Below are 26,367 nucleotides of genomic sequence, written 5' to 3'. Positions count from 1 at the left end.
TACGGCTACAGAAGCTTTGGGGGCCTGTATGGGAGCAGAGGCTTGATTGGTTATGGGGGCTATTATGGGTATGGGGACTTGTACGGATTTGGGTACCCCTTCTCTTCTCGTTTTGGAAACAGATACAGCTATTGAAACTGCTATCCATGCTGAACCAGCAGAAATAGCAAACAAGAACTGAAATGCAGGACATGGATTCATGGCTAAGATTATGGTGCTGAGAAACGCCGAGCACCCACGCCTCTGTCTGAGTTCAGTGGGACATGTGGGTGCCAAGCTGCATAAAACTACCCCATACATAAACCTCTCTAATATCTCCTGTTTCTTCAACTATTACTCTAAAGGGCAACTTGAATTACAGCAAGTACTGAGGCGTCTTTACAGCATGTTGATGGAGTAAAGCAAGACTTTCAGGTGTGAGTAAAGTGCCTTTTAAGTTAATTCACAGCCACTTTGTATTGCCGTAGTAACAGGAGTTTCTGCAACCACCATGAACAAGTCCACTTTGCTCAGCTGTAAACCTCACCAAAGATGACATCTAGCAGAGAAACTCCTGGTATATATCCATGCTGTGCCTCATCTGGCAGTGAACATGATTTACAAGCAACTCTGTGAGCAAGACACATGTCTGGACTGTCAAACTCCACCGTTTCCACAGGGACAAAGCATCATTCATCATCAGACACACTCTGCTTCCTGAAGACCCTTTTGTAAAATTGTAAACTTATTCTTTCTGTTACTCACTGTTTCTCATTTTCATTAAAATTACTCTGCTAATAGTATCAGATGTTCAGTCTTCTCCTTTTGTCTGTGCTCACACACCACTGTAAAGGGACAGGCAGCGTTGCCACTCTAACCAACTGTAAAATAAGAGGGAGGTCTAGACTCCAGATGTCAGAGAGTATCACCACATCACCTGAAATGCTCCAGCCCCGACTCATTTCCCAGAGTAGGAAGAAGTTCTACCTCACTTTAACTAACCTGTGACCCTGGGTTTACACAAATACTTCTGCAGAGAAGGGCATCACCTGACTGCCTGTATTACCAAACACACACACTCCTGGAGCAAGGCAGGTTTTGTGCTTGAAAAAAACTTTCAAAAGCAAGAGATTGAGTGGAAATCTTGTAGTCTGCCAAAGAAAGATAGCAATGACACTCAAGGTTAAAGACACCCTAGAGAAAATACCAAAGGCAACCAAGCCATGACCATCTGCTGGAAAGATCATCTCCTTTGCAAACTGAACAGCCAAGTTATTCAGGGAGTACCTGTCAGCCTCTACCATGTCACTTTAGGAGATTGAGTGTTCTTGATTTAGATTTATAATATTCAAGATTATAATCTGGCATGGAACAAGGTGGTTCAACAAGCATAGGCTAGACAGAACTGCATGGATCCCATGCAAGCCCAGTTGTACATCAAAGACATCACCAGGAGTCAAAAATCTTGTTGCAGTAGTGACTGTGAGGGGGCATGTCTGGGATGATTTTCAAGAGATACCCTACGTGGCTACTCCTTCTCTTCTCATGGTGGCCACCTGCATAAGCACTTCCACATTCCTCAGCTGGCAGAGAAAAGCAGAGGAAAGGGTCAAGAAAATAACTAGCAAAGCAGACTGGAGAAGCACTTTCTCAGGCAGAAAAACAGCTATAGTTAGCAGAATAGTCTCTGAGCTGTAAATGTTATTCCTCCAGTCCAAAGCCCATTTCTTTACATCCACGTCATTGCTTTTACTTAAACCATTTGACCTTGAACTGGATCATAGCAGATGAGCCCCACAGATCCATTTACTCGTCTGGAAAGGAACAGCCACAGCCAAGAGATGGGCCTGGTTTGCTGCCTCGTTGCTCAGATCACCTCTTTGTGTCCTAGTTTGAGCAAGACAGAGCCAGAGCGGGATGCCCCAGGAAGAGGATAAGGGCAGCAACATCCACCCTAGCCTCCTAGAAGGGCACGTCGGCAGTAAATCAGTACAACTCTTTGAAACTGGCAAAGCTATTAAGACAGCTTTAGTAATCCTTCTGTTAGCTGCTGTCAGCAGCAAAAAGGGCTGGGTTCCCCAGGGAAAACATTAAGAAATGGTTGAGTCTCCCAACACAACAAATTCAGCTTATCTCCCGTGGATGCCCTCTGGCACACAAGGCTTTTCCCACCCGCACATACAGCACAGAAGGACTTACACAGAGATGCACAGGAAGAGAGACAGAATAAGACATAGAAAGCCAAAGATTTGGGTGCAGGGTCCTTTGGCGGCAACTTAACATCAGGTCTCTGTCTACATTTGCCAACACAGCAGTATTTATGATGTTTCTTCCCTTCACCACATCCCACTTGGTTCGTTACCAGAGGCACTGCCACTTCCGACAGCGGGTGCAATCACACCCGATGCCTGGGGAACATGGCCCACAGGCTGCAATTGCCTGCCAGCCCCAGCCTTCCCAGACCTGCCTCCACCACAGTGCCTCAGAGTCGCCCGGGCACCACCTCGCTTCCCTTTATGCTTTGAAGATGCCACTACTGTAGTTGCGACTCCAGCTCTGTACATGCCGCTGCTGCCTCCCAGCTGAGCCTTCCCTTGCTCTCCCCCCGCTCCAGGGATCCAGGATCTCCTCCCCCGCTGCAAGACAGCCTTATGCAAACGCTGGAGCCCACAGGGAGAAAAAACAATTTCTCACCTCAGTTGCCCCTACCACAGGGCTCTCTCAGCCTTTAGTTACCGTACAGGGACTGTATCATTTTATTACCTATTCATTAAAGAACATCAGGGTGATTCAAGAAGTCCCAAGTCATTGCAGAACTGGGGTCCAGGCCATTCTCTGGCCCCCCAAGCATCAGTCAACAGCACTGATGCTCAATTCCCTGTGGATCCATCCTAACATCTCAGGGAGCTCCAAGTTTCTTACACCTGTTCAGGGGTGTGTGAAGAGCATTTTCCCTGTTTCATAGGGTTTTATGCCCTGAGGCTTAAGAAAAGTTGGATGATTAGAGGAACTTTGTGCCTGCCTGTGAGATATTATCATAATAGATGACAGATGGCTAATTTAGCTAACAGAAAACGAACTCCTGTAATTTCATTTAAACTTCTGAATGCCAGTCTGAAGCAGGATGTATTTATTGGATGCATGTGGGAAATTACCAATTTAAATGCACCTTGTGAACAACCCACACATGAGGCATGCTGCGGGACATGTCTCCAGCACAAAGATTCACTGCAAGAGTGAGAATCTTTTTTAAAGAACAACCTTATCCCAAATGAGATATTGGACACCTGACTATTGCACAAACTGGACGAGAACGTTTTGAGAAATATTTCTTAAAGAGTGCAATACTACAGCAAAAACTTTTAAAAGAAGGGGAAGTGGGTCATGCATGGTATAGGAAAAATTACCTTACTGGAAGCAACAAGAGAAACAAGAAGCATTTCAAAATTCACCATATTTAGATGAATATTCTTAGCCCATAGTACAATAATGAACCTAAGAGACAATAACAAAAGCTTCTACTATCTTATGACATTGGTTGTTTCTTGGTAAGATACTCAATACTTTGATATCTAAAGATATCAAATTTACATCAGAGGATTTCACATGAGTAGCTTTATATAAAAATGAATAGAAGACGTATTAAATAGTTCCATAGAAATCCCCTGGCAAAATTTCCTAATTTTACTGACACTTGGTGTTTTGTGGTAACTGCAAGTCTCAACTTATTACGTGAAAAGTGCAACTTGAGAGGCCTCAATAATAAACTTGGGTTCATTTCCAAATACACCATTAGCATAACAATAAAGATTTCTTCATCTGGCTTTTGAGGTTTGGGGGATTTCTCTTTTGTAGGGAAGGATTATGTGGTTGGTGAGAACCTGGTTTAATCACCTCGTCTAAGGCTCACCAACAGTCAATTACACACTATTAAAATGCCTGGTCAACTTTGTTTTCCTTACACATAAGGATAATAATTCTCCAAAGAGTGACTACTATGAAATAATCCAGCATTCTCATGTCAGCTTGTGATACTGAATTATAGTGTTGCTGTAACAAAGTATTAACATGCTACATAACATTTCAAACACATACTGCAGCACAGAAAGCTTGTGAAATGTTTATTATCAATATATTCCTGAAGAAATTCAAAATTCCATGAGTGAACATCACCATCCATTCTCACATGCATGGGTTACATCGTTGTAAAACACTGAGAAGAGCAGTAAAGCCAGAAATTTAATTTTTACACACAAAAATAGCAACTTTTACATAACACTTGGCTTCAGATTCTTCTTGCTAATACAGACTCTCCTTGTGCCTCTGTGATGCGTTGTATCACTGCCTAGATGGGGAGGTTGAGCCTGAGGACACCAACTAACAGGGAACACACTGTGCCAGAAAAGCCAATATTGAGGAAAGAGCTTCACAGAGCTGAGCAAGGCCAGGAACAACGAAAGCAAAGACGTGGGCAGCAGTTTTGTGAAGGGACAGCTACAGCATAGAGGTTGCTGTGGGAAGGAGACACACGCACAACCCACTGTCAGATCCCTCAAGAATATAATTGTTCTGAAGCAGAACGATAGGATCAGTTTGGTGAAGCAGGACAAAGGCACCTGAACCAGGATGAGCAGAGGGGAACACAGACTTGCACACACGCGTAGAGGCCAATAACATGTTGCAACGTCATGTTTAATGAGAAAGAAGCAGATCATACAGAGGCAGGATTATACAGTACAGATTACAAATTGCCCACAACCTGTGGTTTGATGCATGAATCATGTAATAACTGATGTTGCTTCCCTATTGCAGCTGTGTTGATACTCAGCCCTGATCATAGCAAGATGTGTACAGCACAGAAACAGAGCATAGGCTAGTTAACTCCACAACCCTTTTTTAGCCATCTGTAGCCAGAGAAAGAGCCTACAAAGGGATCTAAAATGGATGTCATTGCAGATCCCTTCACACTGCCACAATGATACCTACAAGACCCCAAGGAATTAGCAATATAGTCCATAGCACTGAGAACGGAGCACTTCAAAAGGATAGGAAGGCATTATAAAAAGAAAGTCAGGAAGAGTAATCTGAGACAGATGTAAATGGATTTTTCAGAAGATCTGAGCATCTACAGATGCATTTAATGGCAGCCCCAAATGCTCAGTCCTAAATGCTGTGCCCTGGAGCTCAGCCACAGATTTACACCCTGCTTGTCATCTCATGGACATTCTTCTTTCAGCAGCAACTCTCAGTAGGTTTAGCATGGTCTACAGCTTCCAACCGGGTATCCCCGTCCCCATCTGGCACCACCATAAACATGCGAGCCCCCAGGAGTACGGGCAGCACTAAAGCCACTTCCAACTTCAGGGGCTCCTGCAGATCCCACGACGCTATGCTGCGGGAAGGTGCTGAGGATCGGTCCAGGGAAAGTCACAACCACCGGTGGAGGGTAGATCACCACCCTGGAGTCAGGACACTGCCGAACACAAGGCTCGTTGCAGCTGTCGGCAATGGGCTGTGGCGCAGCCACCCCACATGAGGAGGCACCACCGCCAGCGCATGAGTTTAAAGAGTGCACCATTTTTCAGGGATGGTTAATCTGAAGCGCAAGGGAATAGTATAAAAATAAGGCACAAATTCTTATAAGTTTCACAACCACACATTATAATAAAAGACTACAAACAAGCTAGAGGGAAAGGCAGAATTTTCATAGCTTAGTTCCTAGAGGACACCTATAAATCTTGTATTGAACACAATAACATCTGGAGATGAGTTTTCATGAAAAATTATTTGGAGCTCATCGTCCAGATCTGCATTTACCAAAGCCAATAGCCGAACTGTCACAAATTTATTAATTTACATCAAGAAAACTTCAGACTGATACCAGAATATTTGCATAGGATTCAACTTGACTTAAAACTACTAACAAAGGCTTTGTTAGAAGGAGGAATTCAGATGGAACTTACCTACTTCACAAGAGAAATAAGACAAGAGAAATGATCATACAAGATCTGATGTTGAGCACTTTTATACTCGCCCTTAGACTGCCCAAAGCATGAATCACTTAAGTGCATAACATCCTAATCAATTACTAAACACATTTCTTTCAAGACTTAACTTTGTTAATGAATGTCAATTGTTTTAAATAAATCACTCTTTGTAATTATTAGTTTGTCCTTCTACCCCGTATGACCTGTCCTTTATTGCCTTCCAGTCTCTGCTATTTCAAAACTTTATATAGAGGGGTTATTCTGCTTCTGCATCTTCAAGACAGACAAAATGTTTATATGGTTCATGCTGATGTCCTCCATGAACGGACTTGTTCCTGGGCAGGTGATAAAAAGCCATTTGCTTGGAAAAAAATGTACTTAACTCAGCCCAGAAAGAGTTGTTAAACTGAGGGAAAACCTGTGTTTCTAGGCCTAGGGGTAGCCATGGCTCTGTGATGAAATTGGGCTAATACACTGTTTGGTCAAAGCTCTGGCACACTGCAGAAATCCTGAATTTTATAGCGTTATATATCCAAATTAGTCAGTGCAACTCTTCCAATTAGACACCAAGTGTGGGTTCTTTAAACATGTAAGCTTTAACAATAAAAAAGGTAAAAAGGGTAAGGCCATATTTTATATGAAATTAAATGTCCCATGCTGCAAAGCTGTAAATCATGACCTGATTAAGGGAATGGCAAAAAGACGATAAATAGGGTGTGGTTTAGGCAAAACCTCGTCAGGCATTTTTTCCAGCAAGTCACTTCTTCAATAAAAGTGCACCTAAAGCCATTATAATAACACATTGCACATACAGAACGAGTGGAAGATACATTTTGGAATCCCAGCTGCTGATGAATTGCAACTGCCAGTGTGGGGTTATCATCCCTGTTACACACCAGCATGAGGAGGAGGCTTTCTGACACTCAGCAGTAGAGTCAACAACAGATGCCAAGGATGGCAGCGGCGTGTGCCATACAGACACTCCCACCAGGCCACAGGGGGCAGCAACTTGTCAGCAACAAAGACATTTTGCTACTTCTGTAGTGAGAGGACTTCTTTGGCCCGTTCTATTATACTAAACCTCACCTCAAAGCCTTCTCCCTTTCAGCAGCAGCAAGTTCTTGCAAGGAAAAGCCTTCCTTTGGTGGCGTTAGAGGTGGATGTGGTAACGCTGCAGAACAAAGACCCCCCGCTTCCAAGGAATCTCAGGGGAAACATCTTACATATCATCAGATTGGCAGCAAAATTACTCTGAAGGGCAGGACTAGACCCCATTGCATTATATGCTACTGTGGAGTAGAAACTTCAGACAAGATTTCCACAACAATGGGAAATGACTGAGATGCTTTTCCAATTTAATTGCATACTAAGATTTATCTTCATAGTGTCATAATGCTTGAGGATGACATAAGATATTTCTAATTCCTTTGGAAAATTGGCTCTGCCTTTTCTATAATTGAAGATAATCATGTGAATTGCAACATATGCCTTTATCTCAGATTGGATAACAATTTACCCCTAAAGTAATTCCTCAAAAACATTGGAATTAAATTCCTAGTGACTATTTTCAAGTTAGCCAGCTGAAGAAAAAACTAAATGTTAAGTCTTATTTTAGAAATGTATTCATAATTCTGTCTTGAAAAGTCAAGATCTTCAGTGTGAGAGGAATCCACACTGCTGGAATTTGTTTCCTTCTCTGCTGCAGACAGCTTGGGGTTAATGTCACTACAGGGTCCACTTAACATAAATGTTAACACTGACAGTAGGCAGGCCGATGTTTTCTGAAAGCATTTTCAAAGCACGTTGTAAAAGCTCATTAGTGTTCTACACAACTGATGTTGTCATATGTGTTTAACAAGAGTATTACAACTGTCAGCTCAAACATTACCAGTGAAGACAAGGAAATAAGTGATGTGTCAACCGGTGAACCACAGCCAAGACTCGGTACCTAAAGAGTGCGTCCATAAGGAAACAATGCAACCAAACAGTGCCCGTGTCAGCTCAATTTACCAGTTAAAATAAGTTTAAGAATCAGATTCCAGCACCTTAAGAGCTGAAGGTACTAAACATAAAAATCGTCATCGTTGTATCCACCAGGAGACAGAAAAAACACCTGAGCTGCAGACAGGTCATCAAGCACTCAAAGATCTGACAGGACGTATTTATTCTGTATTTAACTGAAATGTTAAGATTTGTCAAAAGACTTTAATAGTCCTTTGTCTGTAAGGATATGCAGGAAAGACGTATAAAACCTTAAAGGACCAAGCTAGAGCTCACACAAGAGCAGGGAGCTCTCTGAAGACATCCATTTGATTATACTGTTCAAAAAAGCAGAGAGGTAGTAAGAATCCGATCCATCCCCGAGACCACTGAAACACCACAACAAATAGATCTTATTTATGAAGTTTAAAACTCCAAAACTGTGTGTGGTTTAGTGTGCACACCACAGCTGGTGAGGCAGGAACCTTAGAAATAATTACATCAATTACATGTTGGCTTTGGCTAATAAGGACATTGTGCCCAAAAAGGTGTCCTCTCCGCCAGGCTGACTAGGAAACTATATAAAAGTAATTTGAGGCTCAGTGCTTCATCCATTTCTCTTTGTTTCTCCTCCTCAAACCAGGTATGTGTGATCAGCTCAACTGCTTTATAACTACCATACTACAGCTAAACAGACTGTAACCTTGAGAGGCTTAGCACATTTAATTTCATAACATACAGATGTGAGAAGCCACTGAGGTTTTACCCACTTTGTCTTAAAGTTAGCAAGACCATAAAGGCTGCGAAGAGACAGCAGTTGCAGGGGAAGCTGAACTTGTTTGTGACTATGAAAGCGTGGAACATACAGTGTGTAATTTTAAAAAATAAAACCTGCTAAAACCCTGGAATTACATTTATCTTAATTTGCTTTGCTTCAGACAGCAGTTGTGCACTCCACTTTTCCTTTGCATTAAAAGATTGCATTTTACTGTTACATTCCATGCTTTATTTCTCTCGAAGGAAATAAGATTTCTTATGAACAAGGCTTTAGATATCTTGTGAGTAAAAGTCCAGAGCTATTCTACTTCTGAATGACCAGCCATGCAGCTTGATGCCCAGCTTACAAAAAAAAAACCACAGGACAGGCTTGGAAATCTGCTGCAAACACCCCAAAGACAGCCTTGATGCCCCATAACACTAAACCAAAGCTATCACTTATCGCTGCCCCAGCCCCAAACCACCCAGCATCCCTACATTATTCTGCAGAGAACAACACACTTGTCAGTAACTTAGCCTTCCATTAGGTGCTTTGATACTTCTTGTTGCTCTATGTGGTAGCCCATGCATTAACATTAAGCCACGAGCCATGAATTCACCAGGAAGGTTGAGAATGAGAGAACGTTAAACTTCATTGAACCACATGCCTCATGGCATGACCTGTATCAGAGCCTGTTCTCACTCCACACCTCAGCTTTGCTCTATTGATAAATTAAGATGGTCCTCACTGGTACCATGTTTGTGCAGACCTATGTTTACCCATACCTAAAAACAAGAATAGCACTGACAGAGGCTATTAAATGGCATCTTCATAACAGGACCTCTTAAAACTCCTCACAAATGCTCATTAATATTTTACATGAGCAAAGCTCTTCAAGCTGAACTCCATTATAATGAACGCCAGCACATATCCAATTTAAAAGATGCGTCTCAAGACATCAAAGGTGATTAATTACATCACGTGTAGGGAGCAGTTTCCCTTCGGATGGACAAACACAAGGCACGCGTACAGGCAGCATCTGCACAGGCACAGCTGAGGTCTAGGTGCAAATCAGCAGCTGCTGGGATGGTCACAGAGCAAGATAATGGGGTCGTGAGAAAAACAGTCCCCCCTTTGCTGTCACTGAGATGCCATAATCTAGTCCAACCTGGTAATTCCTTGTTTCTCACCAAAGGAACCCAACCAGATGTCACCAACACCATTGTTAATCAAATCAGAGTGCCTGTAGGACCACAAGCACAGCCAGCTTTTAAATCTTTGGCAAAGTCATGATTCCGTGCAAGTTAGCTGTGTCGGTTTCCAAGCAGATTTCAATTTGCCACGGGACGAGTCCTGGACACAGCCCTGAGAGTTTTACGCCCCACCAAAAGGCAGTATCAGCGTGCCTGCACACCCTCCACTGGCCTTGTTCCCAGCCATAAAAACCAAGCAAATGTAAAGCCTAATAAAATCAGGGAATGACTCTTATTAAGTTTGAAGAACACTAGATCAGCCATGCAGTGAGTAGTTGAGTGCCAAGCTTTGGGTACATCTCTCCTAACCTCACTTTGCAAAGCCAGATTCCTCAACGCCCCCAGGTGCCTACTTGCATTTAAATGAACAAAAGGGAAAATAGAGTAAGGACAGATTACTGCCTGCTCCCCCCCTGCTGCTTCCTGATTGTCAATCTGCTAAAAGAAGCTTTAAGAAGAGAGGGATAGATTTCTTTACATAACTAATGAGGTCAATGGAATAAAAGGCGGCTTTTACCTCTCCCATAAAGATTTAAAATGGAAAGAACCCGCAGGGTGTGAGGTGCATTTCATGGTATTTGGGGATAAAAATATATTAATAATCACAAGTGCGTAAAATAATTACAGCCAATGAAAAATTTGTGTATGAACAAATTCTCTCTGGTATCTAATTAGGATTTGATACACAGTGGCTCAGGATTTCCATGCAGTCTAAAAGACCATATAAAAACACGCATTTCCAAGCTTTCAATCCAGTTCTTGCTCTCCGCTGTGAGCTCGGTAAGTTATTTGCCTATTTCTATTTCTAACTAGCAGAATATCCTTTTGTTGGTACTTTGAACTTGAATCTAGATCCAGCAGAAATATTCTGACACTGCAAATTAAGAGGGTTGTTTCTTTTAAACGATCTTTCTTGCGTATTATTTTTTTTTACGGGCATAGACAGATACAGGCTTTTAAAGTTGAGTCCAAGATTCACAGAACCTCACACAATCTGGGATGTGATGTTACTAGTTTGATCTGGCCATGTAGGTACCTTTAATTTTCTTTGAAAACAATGAATTCTATATTTCTCCTATATTGGAGGCCACTTATTTTAGTAGCTCAAGTAACTATTTCTGTTGGCAGCTGACCTTTACCATCCTAATCAGAGACTGATGTAGATTACTTCTACTGTACTACAGAGGCTAATTTTTATCTGGAATAACTGCAGGAAAGTTTGGTTTCTGTATATTCAAGACCCCTTTTATACACACTCTTTTGGGGATTCTTCTTTACAAGAGTAAAGAATATTACCTAACCACTTTCAAAATATAGCAAATCCTGCCTGCCATTTCTCCTGTGTCAGCAGTTAATTGTCAGCTGACATCTCTGTAAACAAATCGTGTTGATCTTCAGTAGCTGGGACCTGACCCTTGGGAGCTTGTTCTTAGAGAGGTCCTGTATAGCTGCAAAAGCAACTGCCACCAAATTGCAAAGTACAGACACCTAAGTGTCATTTGCTGATGCTGAGGAAAGCTGTTTTGCAGTCAGATTTTAAATTTTAATTAGGAAATCCAAGGTCTCAGCACTTCTCCATGCTCAATCACACCTTTGGAATGGATGCTTCTTGTCTTCCGAGTACGGCAGAGACAGCTCTGACGTCCCACAGATAGACAATGCCTCTCCCTGGCACCTGGGACGGACCCTGCACCCTCCTGCCTTCAAGGCAGGCCATCTCCACGCCAGGAGCTCTTCAGCCCTGGTGGTAGCAGGTGCTCCACAGGCTAATTCAGGCAGCTGAGGTGCAGACATGAGCAGACACCTCTTGTGATTCTTGCAGCCCTTTTGTCCCCAGCTTCCCGTGGAGCAAACTTAGAGAGAAAGAGCAAGAGACAGCAGAGTACAGAGTAGCCAGTGAAGGAACTGCACAGCTGCGTCCTGAGATGCAGAGAGTTGCATTTGACTTTTTCTGCTCATATGGGATGTTGGCAGCTTGAGCCAGACTTTCAAAAGTCACTCTGTCCTTAATGAACTTCAGGCTTTTAAAAATAGAGCTCTGCCACATCACCCTGCCAATTACAAAGATAACAATCCTCTGTTCCGCAATTTAAATTAGCATAAAGAAGGGCAATACTTTCTTTTGCTTTACCTAGTGCCAGCAGAAAGCAATTCCAGTTTCAGCTGAAGCGTCTGGAAAGCAAATAAATGATAGACCTTGCCACAAAAAGATGAGAACCTCAGCACTAATCCCAGATACGCCATTGCCTCACTAGCTGAAGCATGTAGGTCACTTCACAGCTATGCCTGAAACTCCCCTTCTTCTAAGGATAATAGCTACTGGCTCCACGTGACATCTGAAGCTATGAAAGAGATCCTTAGTTAAATGCAATGCTGTGCAGTTTCTGCTACAGAGATGAGGGCTGCGAGTCAGTGCAGCAGGCTCAACCAGCAGAAAGGCAGTTGTCAGATACAAGCAGGGAATTAATTTACCTTTCTTTCCTACTTTGTTTTTTAGGCTCATCTCCATCCCCAAACAATGTCTTATTATGGGTACCAATACAAGCAGCAGTGCTATGTTCCAGGTGGAGTGAAGTATGCCACACCGGTCTTCACGCAGTGCCACCACCCCGGTGTGAGGTGCGTGTCATGCACACCGTGTGCTTCCAAAGGCGCCAAGGTGTGCACTGTGAGAAGGACCATCCAGAGCAGCCCCAGGTGCTCCGCGCCATGCTCATCGCGGTGTGTTGAGACTCACATCGTGGAAGACCACTCTTCCTCCTGTAGCCCCAGGTCTCCTGATCCATGCACTGTGGCATTCCCTCAGCCCCACGTGCAGGGCAGGGAACATGTCTGCGTGTCACACTGTGGACAGCCAGGCGTTACGAGATGCCCTCAGATATGCGCTCCAGCTCACACGTACCAACACGGCTCGTGTCCTTATTCGTACCAGTGGTCCAACAGCTACCACTACAACTGTGGGCAACAATAAACTCCACAGAGGTGCCCACAGAACAACCAGGCAATGAAGAACAAGATGCACACCCATAGCTGAGTTCACAGGCACAGCTTTCAGAAGCACGACTCTTCTGCTGCAATCACTGGGGCTTGTGGACAACCTGACACCTTCACAAACCAGCCCTTATTTAATCCTCTCCATGTTATACTCTGCATTAGATTTAGAGGTCTCAGCTTCGTATCTACAGTCTCCTATCATCTACAGTGAACTCAGATCTCAACTGCATGAAGACAGTTTTTCCATGGCCGCCAGTGTAAAGATTACCTATTTTACCATGGGCATAATCACTCACATGGATGACACTGCATCATCAAAGTGGCCTCAGCTAGCCCAGTGCCAACAAAAACCAGGTCCTTCCATGCTAATACTGCTAATAATACGTAATTCTTTCTGCTTTCAACTTTGCTCCAGAGGAGATTCTGTAAAGAAACTGGGGTTTAATTCTGTGCTTTGTTCTATATGCAACCAAGAGAAATAAGACAAGTAAATGTAAAATGGTGGAAAAACAGGACTTGACTTCAAGTCAAAGGGGTCTACTATGTGAAACTACTCATTCTGGAAACACAACTTAAATATCCACCTCCGATGCACCAGCTGTAAGTCAGAGAGTACTTGCTCTATAGTCTGCATTACATTATTCTCTATGGTATATAACCAACATCTCACATAATAAAGCCTCTACTGCATCAAACTACCCACTTTCTACTTTGGGTTTTTTTTTTTCCTCCATCCCTTTTCACACTTGTCTCAGAGCTGAAAATCCCCCATTGTACAGCAGCCATGGAAAGACAAGCTCTGCTTCCACCTGCACTGGTAACAAATACTCAGCTTCCCACAGTGGATCTTAAAACAACGTACAGAAAAGCTGAGACAGCTGTAAAGTGACTAACACAGTGAATCAATAAACTACCAGCAAACACTGGAGTTGTCAGGGCAGTGCTCTAACCCCTAGACCACACTGCCCTATGCAGTAGCACATTAAACTATTCACAAATTGGGGTGTATGACCCCATCCACCAATAAATCCCCATTAAATTTACCCTAAATCATTCCTCATGCATTTGTAAGCTGCACCCCAACAATTCCTTGTGATCCATCATGTGGCAAATGGGTTCAGAGATCATGAGGGAGTCCCAGGCAGGCACAAACTCCTTCACACCACAGCAGCTGAACGCTCAGCATAAAACTCCCAGGCTATCAAGAACCCACAGCGCCACAAACACCCAGCCATTCAGTATCAGAACAAGGCAGATCAGAAATTGTTAGACTTGCAGTGATTTATTTTTTTTCTCTATCAGCCATAGCATTCATTGAAATTGATAACTCCCAAATATGTTACTTGTGACAAGGTTACACAGGCACAGGACTCCAAATCCAGTTTGATTTGCACAGCAAGGAATCACCTTTTAAAAGAACCAAAGTTTTGAAGCCAAAAATAAAGCAAGTAGACTTTCTTGGAACCAAAAAAATTAAAATCAGAGACAGCAGCTCTGAAGTGGCACAACTTCTCTGGAGTCAGCAGAGGTGAGGATGACTTAGACCTGCTCCAGATCTGCCTAATAGAGAGAAGTAATAAAGTTGTGCTCTCCTCCAAGCAGCCGAAGGGCATGTCTCTAATGTAGTCGCGTTCCAACAAGGGTGAAGCTGTTTGGCTGTACCCAGCAAGGGGAGCACTCTCCCCTTCCCTCTCCTGGCTGCTACACTATAGCCTGTGAACACAGCACATCAGCAACATGAACAAAGGAGCCTTTCTGCATCTCCCCTCATGGTTCTTCACCCGTACCTTCATGCTACACCCAGGCTTTAAGAGGTCCTACGTAGTCAGAGGTTTCAATACTGTGTGTTCATCAAGGGAACTTCTCATTACCTCAGTTCATCATGCTCGCTACATCACTCGCCTGCAAACATTTGCCCAATTCTGCTGAGCTCCACCACTTCTGGACAATAGTATTGCAACAAGAATGCGTGTGATTTGTATTTAAATGCGTCTGTGCAATACAGATGTCTGGTCTTTCAACAAGCTGGGTGGCAACTGCCACATTTTTACTATTCCTAATTAAAAACAAAAAGGGTGAGAAATTAGGAAGGCATTTAAAGTGTCTCTACCATTCAGAAACCTCTATCAGACTTTCAGAACTGTCTACAGAGGCAAGCAGATGCATCAGTGTGGTTAAACTCATCGTGCCACACAGTCAAGTTAGGCCAGCCCAGGGAGACAGGGCACATTAGGTCAGAGATATGCTGCAAGCGCCACAGCCCACTGGTCCAGCAGCAAGGCCAGCCTGCCCCAAGGAGCTCAGCCTGGTCTGCACCCGCCACCCAGCCCTGCCCTTGGATGCTTGGAGGATGTAAACAAACAGCAACTCAGTCACCTAACACAAAATTTGCCTTTGACAATGTAACATTAGGTATATAACTAAAGACTACAGAATTAAAATAATCTTTCAAAATGAGCAGTAGCTGATACCCAGCAATTTTAACTCAGCAGCCTCACAGAGAATCATTCTAATGAATACTCCAATAAAAAATATTGTGAATGCAATTAGGACCATGTTCTTTCCAATTTCAGGCTGGAGAGCTTAGGAACATGCTAGAAACCTTTGTCTCATCCTACATTTAAGTCTTACTCAATGTGCTTGTCACCAGCCACTGTCCCACAGGACGAGGGAGCCACCTGACAACTCTGGGGCTTCTCAGAGAGCACGTCAGGTTCTCAACAAGAGTCAGCAGGGCCTCAAGCATGTGCAGTCTGAAGCTGACTTCACAGGGTGAGTTTGTTCTCTCCTGATCAGCTTTGACTTATCACATAGCAACAATTCAAAACCGAGCATGAAGAGTAAGAGAAGGACAGAAGCGTGATTTACTGAACAGTGACATCATCTCTACCAGGCAAGAGCTGAAGCCAACCAGGAGCATTTCTTAGCTAGTAATTTGCCCTTTAGTGAATTTCTGGTGCAATTCAAAAGCATGGTATTTGGTGGTTTGACCCCCATACCATAAAAAACCATCCTGCCTCCAACATCAGCAGTAAACATCCAAAGCCACTTCTAGCACACGGTAGCCAACAATTCACAGAAGAGCAGACCCACAGACTCCTCTTCCTGATGTGCATGACCAAAACCATCCATTGTGCCAGACGAGATCAGAGCAGACATCCCCAGGAAGACAGTTCCCTACGTGTCCCCCAGAGCTGCATTCCCTGACCCCAGACCAGGACCAGCTCTGCAGCCCATCTGCTCATCATTGCCAGCACCAGTTGCTCAAAGTCTTTCATTTAGTACAGTTTCACATGTTGCATGCAGAGTTTATTACTAATTTTCAAACTTTTTTTATATTATACTTGGAGCCAATTTGGTGTTAGCTAACCTTACAAAGTAGCTGCCTTTATTTCAGTGCATTATCAGGCTGTTCATTATTTTATAAGCCCAGCTTGCTGCAGACAGTAATTTACACTGAAGCATCTCCTTGACATGCTCACAACTGTCACCTGGTGGATGTGTATCTGTACTTCAGCCACTTGCACTAGAATAAGGCTCAGGATTTATTTCCAACAGTCCAAAGATCATTCCAGCTCTCCCAGCACATCTGCAATCCCAGCCTGGCTAACGCAGCTTCGCCGTGCTCTCCTCCGGGTACTATCAGTTTATGCCATTCCTGGGTTTTGCACCAGCTGCTCTCTTGTAATTAGCCAAGCTGCATTTTCAGCATCAGCAGCTCCTTCCCCCCTCAAAATGGACCAGGTCAAGGACACACCTCAGTGCTGAGAGACCAGAATTGACCAGCTGCCCAGCAGAGACCAACGGTACACAGTTGCTCAGCACCCAAAATCCTGGCGATAGAGGAGAGCAAGCAAAAGGTTAAGATGCTGTTCTCTAAAATGTTAAGGAGGTGTTTTGATGCCACAGAGAGGTTGAAAAGCAGGCAGAAGCCTCTCAGGCTTTCTCCCTGCAGTCTTTAGCCCAGGTCTCAGGCAGAATTCCAAGGCTTTAACTCCTTGAGAAGCTACAGAAACAGACCGTACAGAAAAACAAGAGTTAGAGCAGCCCAACGACTATTCCAGCTAAAGATACTCTATGTAGGTCTTCCTTTTGGTTGTTGAAGCGAGAGTTGTGGTCTGTCTTTAGTAGCTTATTGAGCACATTGGATAGTACTGAAATAGGCCCTGTCAAATCTTTGATGCACTGGGTCTGGGGAGAGTTCTGTCGCTAGTTTCTCTCTAGCACAGAAACCTGTTCACAACTCCCACTACTTCAGAAGCAGTTTGCAAATCTAAAACCCAAAAGTTAATATGGGGCTCTTTTTCTGCTCAAATCTTTTAGAAAATCAGCATCCTAGAAGCTGTCTGAGTTAACAGCAGGTTTTGCCTTTTGTTCTGTTGTGATGTATATGCTAAAAAAGGCAGGGGGGTTTGAGCAGGGCTACTATACTTTGAAGGACATCTGTTGGTGTTGCTAGGTTTGGGAGAAATAGTAAAAGGTGGCTGAGAATAGCTTTTAGGGAAAGACTCTTCCTGTGTTCATACAATTATTTTAAATTCCTAATCACTCTAGCACGTGTGGGAGCTCCTTAACTCTGTGGGATTGGAGAAGTCCTGTTTTTTGAGAAAAGTGATATAAAGTCTTCTTCAAAGCAAAGAGAATGAGGTAGATGGTCATAGAGCACCATCCTGTGGCAGTGTGGGTGCTGAGCTGCAGGAAGGTGTTCCCTCCTGACTCACCACCCCTCATTCCTAGCAGAGCTGCAGTGCTTGTTGTAATTAGCTGATGCATAACCAGAGCTCAGCTGATCCCCAGCCCAGATATTACTGTGGATGCAAACCAGTGAGGAGTGAGATAGGCAGATGAGCTATTTGCACAACACTTGTGGAAGGTCTGGTGTTCTCCAGGACCAGCTCAGCCCCTGACTTGTATCAGTAAAAGAGGCAATTTTTCACCTGCAGCTTTGTCAGGTTTTGTCTTTCACTTTGAAGGGAGAATCTGAGATGTTGCATAAGGTGATTTTGGCAGTTGCAGAATGAATGTGGGTGTGGGAAGTTAATGCGACGCAGGAATGATGTGCCCTGCTGTTGAAATTGCAAGTTGCTGATGACAAATTTCTGGCTGCAAAGTCAGTAATAAAGTGATGCAACACTGCCAACAGTGGAGGAGTAGAAAAGCAGGTATACGGTGCTGGGGACTCCTAGCATGGTACTGGCCTGCCCGTGACTAAGTGAAGTGGTTGGAGAAATGGGCCAGCTTTAGAAGGAAAGAAGTAATAAACATGGTAAAAGTTAATATCAGATTACTGTGGGAAACAAAAGGTTTCAGCTGCAAAAGCCAAATTCTGAATCTTCCTTGGCTGTAGAGGTCACAGACCAAATGTGTCAACACCTTTCCACTCCTGAGGGACTTGCTATTTGACTCGAGTCTCTGGGAGTTTATACGTGACTGTCCATACCATCAGTTTATGCATGTGCCTGCCTTATCATTGCCCTGTTCTTATCCTACAGGGATGTCACCAGCAGCTGGAGGCTTTGAAAGGAGAAAATCCTGTTTCAGTGCTGCACTTGGTTGTGTATATCAAGTCTTTTCACTGCAGGAAGAAATAAGGGTTACTGCAGTCCAAAGAGACAGCATTTTTCCCTCTCCACCCCAATTCCATTTAGCTTTCTCTGGGTGGTGCTGATAGGATGGGGCTGAGAACAGTGAGGAGGACGGATCTGCATTGCCATACAGCTGCGCTGTATGCGTAATTCTAGGAGGAAAATTTAGGGGGACTCTCCCCCTGAAATAGGAGTCATAAGGAGACCTTCTCCAGGTGTCCCTACCCCATGTAAAACATCACGTTTCTGATATGTCCTGTAAAACAGGTCATGGTTTTGCTGTCCTCTACTTACATCCTTATGTAAGTAACTAAGAATCAACTGTTGGTGAAGGGGAAATCATCCATAATCCTTAAAAATAATGATGCCCTGGATCCATGAGGTTTCTCTGTTTCAAAGTTGTCAACTTTAAATCTGCGCTGGTTCTGGTGGACCCTGTGTCCTAATTCAGGGTAGCTGCATGGTCAGTAAATGCCCAAATGGTGCCATAAACTGGGGTCATTGGAAGGGGTCCCTGTGTTGGTGGTATTCCTTACTCCAACTGTCCTCACCTTACTGTCAGACCAGCTAATCCTGATTTAGTCTCTAAGCTCTCTTGTGAAGCCTGTGGGGAGTTCCCAGGCAAGTAAATTAACTGTCGGATATGACCACTGATGATAATGAATGGAGCAATTAAGACTTTCCATTTGATGACTGTAATTTTAATGGGCTGGTGCAAACCAGCTGAATAATATGGGAAGGAAGCTGCATCTGTGTCATAGGTAAAAACTGGGCAGATGACCCACTAAGCAGCTGGGTGGATCATAAAAATAGGAAGCTATGCAGTTAAACTTGTCAGGTGATGAGCAGCTCTGTCTTCCCAAGGAGTCTGTCCTGCGCACAGCCATTGTCACCATGGATCCATACTGGACACTAAAATGAGGTTGACCGTGACGAATTTTGAGTGCTGCTGATGCCTAGGTGACAAATGACATGTTCTTCAAGCAAGCTCTCCTGGCATCTCAGAAATGTTCTTATTCCCTCTTGGAGAGGAGAGAATGAGAAAAATGCCCACTGCTGAAGAGGTTCTGTTGAGGAACAAGTTGCTGAGGCAGAAGCCATCACCTCATCACCACGCCAGCCCCCTCTGTAACCCAGTCCCATGGGGTGCTGTGCATGGGCTCTGCAGAAGTCCTGCATGTGAGGATAAAAGGCTTGGTGCAAAGTAGGATAAAATAAAGTCTTTCTCCAATATTTAGTGCTGCAGATAGTGAAAAAAGCCAAAACCACATGAGTTCATTACCCAGCTTTGCAGTGAATGCTGTTCTCTTTCGGTAGATCTTGAAATGTTGAGTTAGTGAGGGCATGATCTGCCTGCTTGGGCTTACTGGGAGACAGCAGAACTACCTTCCATGAGGGGAGCCTCCTGCATAAATAAGATGTGAACAAATGAAAGGCCTGGATCTTCTCATACTGCCACAGCCCAGGAATCGCTTCATTAAAGGCAAAGGACTAAAATATTGCTTGCACCCAGTGCCAGTGTGTTGGACAGCGGGCAGACACCAGATGCTTCCCATGAATGTCCTGTCACATGCCCCATTTCCAAAAACAGGGATGTCTCTGAGCCACAGCCCTGAGCTGAGTGAATTAATCATGTCCAGCCTGAATGTCCCATAATTGCCTGGCAAACCATATTTTCCCTTATCAGGGCAGGAAGTCTGGCTCAGGAGGTGATGTCTCTGGGTTCAGCCACCCCGCAGGACTCTGGGGTGGGTGTGGGCTGGTGGTCTTTTCTGTAACTCATTCCCCATCTGTAAACAGAAGGAAATGGTCTTCTCCCACCTAATGAGGTGTTGGTGGTCTTGGGCTCTCTCCTTGGTCACCATCTAACATGTGGGAAGTCCAATACCAGAGATAATGGGCTCATTTGACTGGAACTGGAATTATACAAACAATATGGGTCAAAGATTGACGTTTGAAGGAAGGTAGTGGCTTTTTACTGTGGGATTTAGGTTGCTTTATGCCCAGGCTCTGCTGGGTGCTGCGCATGTGCAAGCAAACCAAGAATGAGCGTTCAGAAACCAGGTGCTTCCCATGACGCAGGCTCTCACGCAGGATGCGCCATTGCCTTCCTCATTGTTCTCTGCTGCAAAGCTTGTGCCTGGGTCTGTCTCCCCCCATGGCTGCCAGCACCAGAGCCATGGAGGGGAAGGGCGACCATGGTGTCAGAGGGCACCGTGCCTGCAGCACCGCGATGCCTTTCATCACGTTCTCCTTCGTGCTCCAGTCTTCGCTGTCATTGCAAAACCTCCCAGTGATGAGACTGTGGGTGTGATATGAGATATGCATATCTAATGTAGCAGGGCTGTTGCTCAATTTTGACTTATCCTCCTTTTTGCTTTTCCTGCCTGTTGCTATCTTAATTCGTAAGACTTGTCTCTAGGTTGAGGTATGCCAGAGAAAACATGAAGACCTATGTATAATTTTTTTTCAAAATGTCCTTCCACTTTTTCCGAAATGTTAGACATTTCAGTTATTTAAAAGTTACCATTTCTGTTTGCCCACGCTGCTGTTTCTTATCACTTTCAGCAAACATTGGTTGATAAAAGTGAAATAACAAAAAAAATATTTTCCCTCTTTTGTTTGGTACAGCATTCATCCTGTGATCTAAGTTTTCATATAAGTATGAGGCAAAATATAGCACTTCCATACATAACCTAGAGAGCTAAAAACCATTTGAAGTGATCAGCTTTTTGGTATCCAGCAGACTCCAGGTTCAGTGTAACATCCAAGCACACTTGCCACCAGATTTTGTCAGGCATTAAACAGAGCAGTTGGAAACATTTTGATCTCCAGGACATTTCTTTGATGTAGCCTCTGTGATATGCCATGATTTAAAGCCAGACAAAGTTGCGTTGGCGTGAGCTTTGCTGCATGCCATCGCAAAGCTGCAGTGCTGGGCAGGTGTTGCTGCTACCAGTAGGGCAGGCCCAAGTCATCCTACTTCATATCTCCCAAATTCCCAATGAGCTTTGGAAGAATGAGGAACTAAGATGGGGGAAAAGAAAATTGAAAACAGGGTGTGCCCATGACTTTAATGTATGTGGCAAACTGTGGGGACCAGATAAAAGTGAAACCAGGAAAGGAAGCCACAGCTGGACAACTGACTGTTCAACTGCCAAAGCCATTGTATATTAATTATTGAGGACAGTTGTTCTTGTTGGGGTACACAGACCTCATCATCACTGTGTCCACATTCCTTGGCAGAGGGATACAAATCATGCCACGTGTTGAAATTAGGAGAAATGCACACAGAAAGAGCCCTAGCCAAGGTCATAGATGTTAAGTATCGTAATAAGGGCAAAAGGGCATTTTCTCAGTGGACAGACCTGGGGCAAGAGCTGGCACTGAGGAGAGGAAAGGATTGAAAGCTTTGATCCCCAAAATAGGAGCAGAACCCAAGGGGTGGAGGCAGAAACACTTCCAGATTAAAAATAATCCTTCCTTTCCAGTTCCTGCACCCATCTGACACGGTGGCTTAAGTGGGTAGAGAGGCAGGCTGTGCCTTGTCTGAAGAGATGGGGAGTGAGGAAAGAGGTGTGAAAAGGAAGTGATACTGTGGGAAGGAGAAAAGCAATTTTTGCTCAGTAGAGATGGATCCATGTCCTCAGGACAAGGGCGCTGACTGCACCAGAGCAGGGCCACCACCATGAACAAAGCATGGCATCAATCCTGGCCACTGCCAGGGACTGTCAGCCATCGACAACACAAGTTGGACCTGCTCTCTGGCTGTCTGTCATGCCCAGCAGCAAGTCTTGCATCACCAAGTCGTCTGGCAGCAAGGGCAGGCTGCCTGTCAGCAGAGAGTGGGTAGGTTTTGCTCTGGTGGCAGTGAGCTGATGAAGAGATAAAGCAGTTCTGAATATTCTTCATGAAACACTGCTCTTCTCAAGGACCATTGAGCCCAGTCCCTAAAGGCTCAGAGCAGATGGGGCCACAAGGGAGACGTCATTCTCCTGTAGCCCTGAGAGTTGCCCAGGGTGTGCCCAGATCTGTGTCCACCTCACTGGCACAAGTGTCCCACAGTGCCTCGATGTGTCATATGGGGATGCTGGACACAGGTATTTTGTGCATTAGGCCATTTTATTAAATGTTTTGCTCTATTAACCTAATGAGAGAGAAACTGAAGTCTTAGGGAGAGATGGTTTACATCAAGGAACAGAAGACGATCTGCCATTCCACCCACCACATTGCCTTTACGTCCCCATCCTTACCCACCAGCCTGCAATGTGCAAGAAGCACAGCTAGAGTAGAGAATTAAACAGAAAATAATCTGAGGGCTTCAAAAACTGGCTAGATCTCCAGCGTGCCTTGGCCACACTGACATCCAGCCCATCTGCTACCCGTCATCCGGCAGAAGCGTGGCCCTCTCCTACAATCAGGACGGATGTGAGGATCACACCTCTTTCATAACCCACACAGAGGATATAATCAGGAGGTATCGAGCAAATGCATCATGAGAACACGTATGCCTCTGTGGTAATTATACTCCACCCTACTGATACAGCTTTGGTAGCTACAGACTGTGCTTCATAGTGAACAAAAATATTCAGTGTACACAGTGTCCTTCGGGGGTCTCTGCATTAAATTGCTTAAAGAAAAGAGAGCTCTGACCCCCCCCAAATACTGGGGACTTCTGCCTCCACAATGTGATTTCCCTCCATTAAGGAGGGCTTTATCTGGGGATGAGGCATTAGGCTGAGATTTTAAAGGTCTGGATTAAGTCCCAGGTTTGAGACTTTCCCAAATCAGTCTCCCCTGTGCATAAAATGGGGACATAATTCTGCTTTCTCTGATTTCCAGTCTTTGGTACTGAAACTCCCATTTATATGCCTGGGAAAATTGGCCTTCAGTAGTGGGAAGGAGCAGTTGGTTGGAAGTAAAACTCTTTTATAATTAACAGATGAAAGACTTCAGTTAGTTCAGCCGGGACTGAGACTATCTGTAAAGCTGATTTCAGTTAATGTGAGCACTCTACTTTGCTGTTGAAATGCAGGAATAAGATCTCAAATTATGATTGTCTTGCTGTCTCTTAAAAGTTTGCAGCTATTACTGTTTTGCTGTTTGCAATGATTCCTTTAACAAAGTGGCAGCGTGCACCAGCACCTCCGTGTTGCTCTGACTTATCCAGCCAAGCTAACAGGCCTCATTTGGAGCAACAAAATCAAGCTTTGTTATGCTTCACTCCCCAGTGCACGTACCTAAAATCCCAGAACTCATCTTTTATGTGCCAGAACATGCTAAACCTCTTACTACTGCATCCTGATTGTCCTTGATCTTCATAGCAGAGATAAACAAGCTGTTCTAGATATGCTAAGTATACGCTACAACCACAGCCCATAATTTGGTTTTCAGACAAACAGTGAATCCCTTGACATCTATCTTCCTTGCCCTACTTACCTCCCCAGTCCAGGCACACCACAGAGGGTCTCTGACATTACCTGTGATTGTGTCACATCAGGAGTCGTATGGTCTCAGCTGGGTGTTTCTAGATGTAAACATAGCAGTCGTATTGTAGGAAATACTGCACCAAACCTTAGTGAAAGGCCCAGCAGGAGGGGGAGATGATTTTTATTTTATTTAACTTTATTTGGCTCTACCCACTTGGATACTCAAGCAGACAGATGTGTGTGAGTACCTTGTGCAGGATCCCTTGGGAGTGACACAAGGGACACCAGGTACTGAGGTACTGCATCTACTGGGCTCCTCTTCACTGGCAGCAATGAGCAGTGTTTTGGACAAGCCTTTCATAAAAAACAATAATTATAATGGGATATTTTGCCTCAGTCACTCTCTTTGGTTCCTGGGCAAGGTTGCAGCCTGCTGTCCAATTTCGTTATTTTACACATCATACAGTTACCATCTGTCTTCTTACTGGGATAAAAGAAAAAAAAAAAAAAAACACACACCAGTGATATGAATACTCTTCTACTCAGAATATGGCTTAGCAAATTACACGTTTTTACAGGTGTTTGAAAACTCAGGCTGGCTGATAGACTTCCAAAGGTTTTCCTAATAGACAATGGAAATATATTTTTGAGTGTCTTACAGGCGAAAGCCTGCAGTTGTCCCATGAAATCTCTTTCAGGTGAAAGCCTTCAACCCTGGGAAGAGGGTCCCTTGTCCTCCACCACCAACAACGATGCCCAGGGGGGTGGCCTTGTGCAGGGGGTTCTGTGAGGGTGACAGGCACCTCTGCTGGAGCATCATCTGAGAGGCACGAGTGCAAAGATGAGATAAGGCTGAGCAGGTCTCGTGCTCCAGGGCAGGAAATGCACACAGACAAAGTAAGGAAGGAGACACTTAGCTCCTTAGAGACTACTACAGGTGGCACAGCCTACGGCTCTGTCGTGAAGCGTGGCTCTGTTGCCTCAATCAGCTCTATCTGAGTGAAAGATCCTTCAAGCACTGCTACTTAAGAGCTTCCCTGGAGCTGGAGGGTTTTACTGGAGGAACTTGCTGCTGCTGTTTGTAATAATTCCAGTTTGTCAGAAGAAAGACATGAAAAGTGTGAGCAAACTGTATATCCAGAGCAAATTCCCCTGTGGCCCGTACAGTTAAGGGATGAGGTGCTACAGGAGGAGAATGGCAAAGATGATCCCTTTTATCTCTTAGCCCATGAGTAAATGTAGCAAAACAGTGTGTGCAGCCTGCAATAAATGATACTCTCTCAGCAAGAAGGGCTTTCCTTATATGCTCCTGAGAGGTTTAAAGAGACCCTGTTGTTTATTTATCTGCCCACTGGATATGAAACTCCCAGTATTGTCCCCATTTTTTTCAAAACTGCTCCTTCTCATGCTACGTTCATGCTACCTACAACAATGCTGTCAACCCCCAGAGCATCCAAGCATCTCTCACTGCTGTTATCTATATAACAGGGAACATTGCAATGAAATAGCTTTTGGACTTTTTTTTAAACTAAACTTAGGTAAGTTGGTCACATGTTATGTCAGGCACAGTCAAAGCAAAAACACTGGGAAGTACCAATGAAATATGACAGTCCACCACCCCGAGGGCAGACGGCTTTTCTAGTGCCTGCATAGCTGTGGATGACTCCCGTGGTGTGACGGGATGTGGTGGCCATACTCTCGCAGTGCCACCAGCTCAGTGACATAACTGTCAGGGAGGACAACTGGCCCCTCTGCTCTTGTGCTGAGACCTCTGCAGGCCAGTGTGGTTAAAAATAAAAAGGTCACAGCTCTAACGCAGGTGCTCTTATGCCATTGCAATTCTACATGAAGACCAGTTCACCGCTTCTTTGGCTGTTTGGGTTTCTTTCCTCTATTTCTCTGTAGGTCAAATCCTCCAAGGCTGTAAATCACCTGGAGCCTCCCAGATTTGCATCACTTCAGCCTTTGGCTCTATAGGCATGTGTTGTCTTTTGGGGAGCTTAAACTCATTGGACCAGAGTCCAATATGTGTCTCTACAGCCCCTGGCAATAATGTGGGTGTCATTAGAAACATATAATACACTCCTACCAATCTGCCAGTTACAAAACAATATAATGACATGCCAGAGCCACGTCTGAGTGTTCAGAACCATTTTCTAGAATGAGATATAAATTATCTGTGTCTATAAAGACAAAAGTTTCTCTTTTCCCCCTCACGTTTCCTTTCTGGAATGTTGGACCCCTCTGTAGGGAAGATGTGAAAGTAAATCACTTGTTCTTTCTGAAAATCCAAGACCATCTCTGCTTTTCCCCATTTCTTCACTTATAGTAGGTGGAGCCATCCAATGACTTTAATATAGCTGAAAACAAAAGAGGTGGTGGAAGAGAGATACCAATCAGAAA

At 44.2% G+C, this 26,367-nt stretch overlaps 1 protein-coding gene across 1 annotated transcript; it reads right to left on the bottom strand.

The window, feature by feature from the left end:
- Nucleotides 1-5,233: 5,233 nt before the first annotated feature.
- LOC141916689 (claw keratin-like) lies at nucleotides 5,234-5,557 on the bottom strand. Its single transcript, XM_074809431.1, has one exon. The coding sequence runs from the start codon at nucleotides 5,555-5,557 to the stop codon at nucleotides 5,234-5,236; it is 324 nt and encodes a 107-aa protein (XP_074665532.1).
- Between the last annotated feature and the right edge of the window lie 20,810 nt (nucleotides 5,558-26,367).

The sequence above is a fragment of the Strix aluco genome, chromosome 30, assembly GCF_031877795.1.
Source record: "Strix aluco isolate bStrAlu1 chromosome 30, bStrAlu1.hap1, whole genome shotgun sequence".
Lineage (NCBI taxonomy): Eukaryota > Metazoa > Chordata > Aves > Strigiformes > Strigidae > Strix > Strix aluco.
The sequence above is the reverse complement of the archived record's forward strand: the minus strand, read 5'-3'. Positions and strand labels throughout refer to the sequence as shown.

Coding starts and splice junctions, on each gene's coding strand:
- LOC141916689 (XM_074809431.1), bottom strand. CDS start 5,557: ATGGTGCACTCTTTAAACTCATGCGCTGGCGGTGGTGCCTCCTCATGT.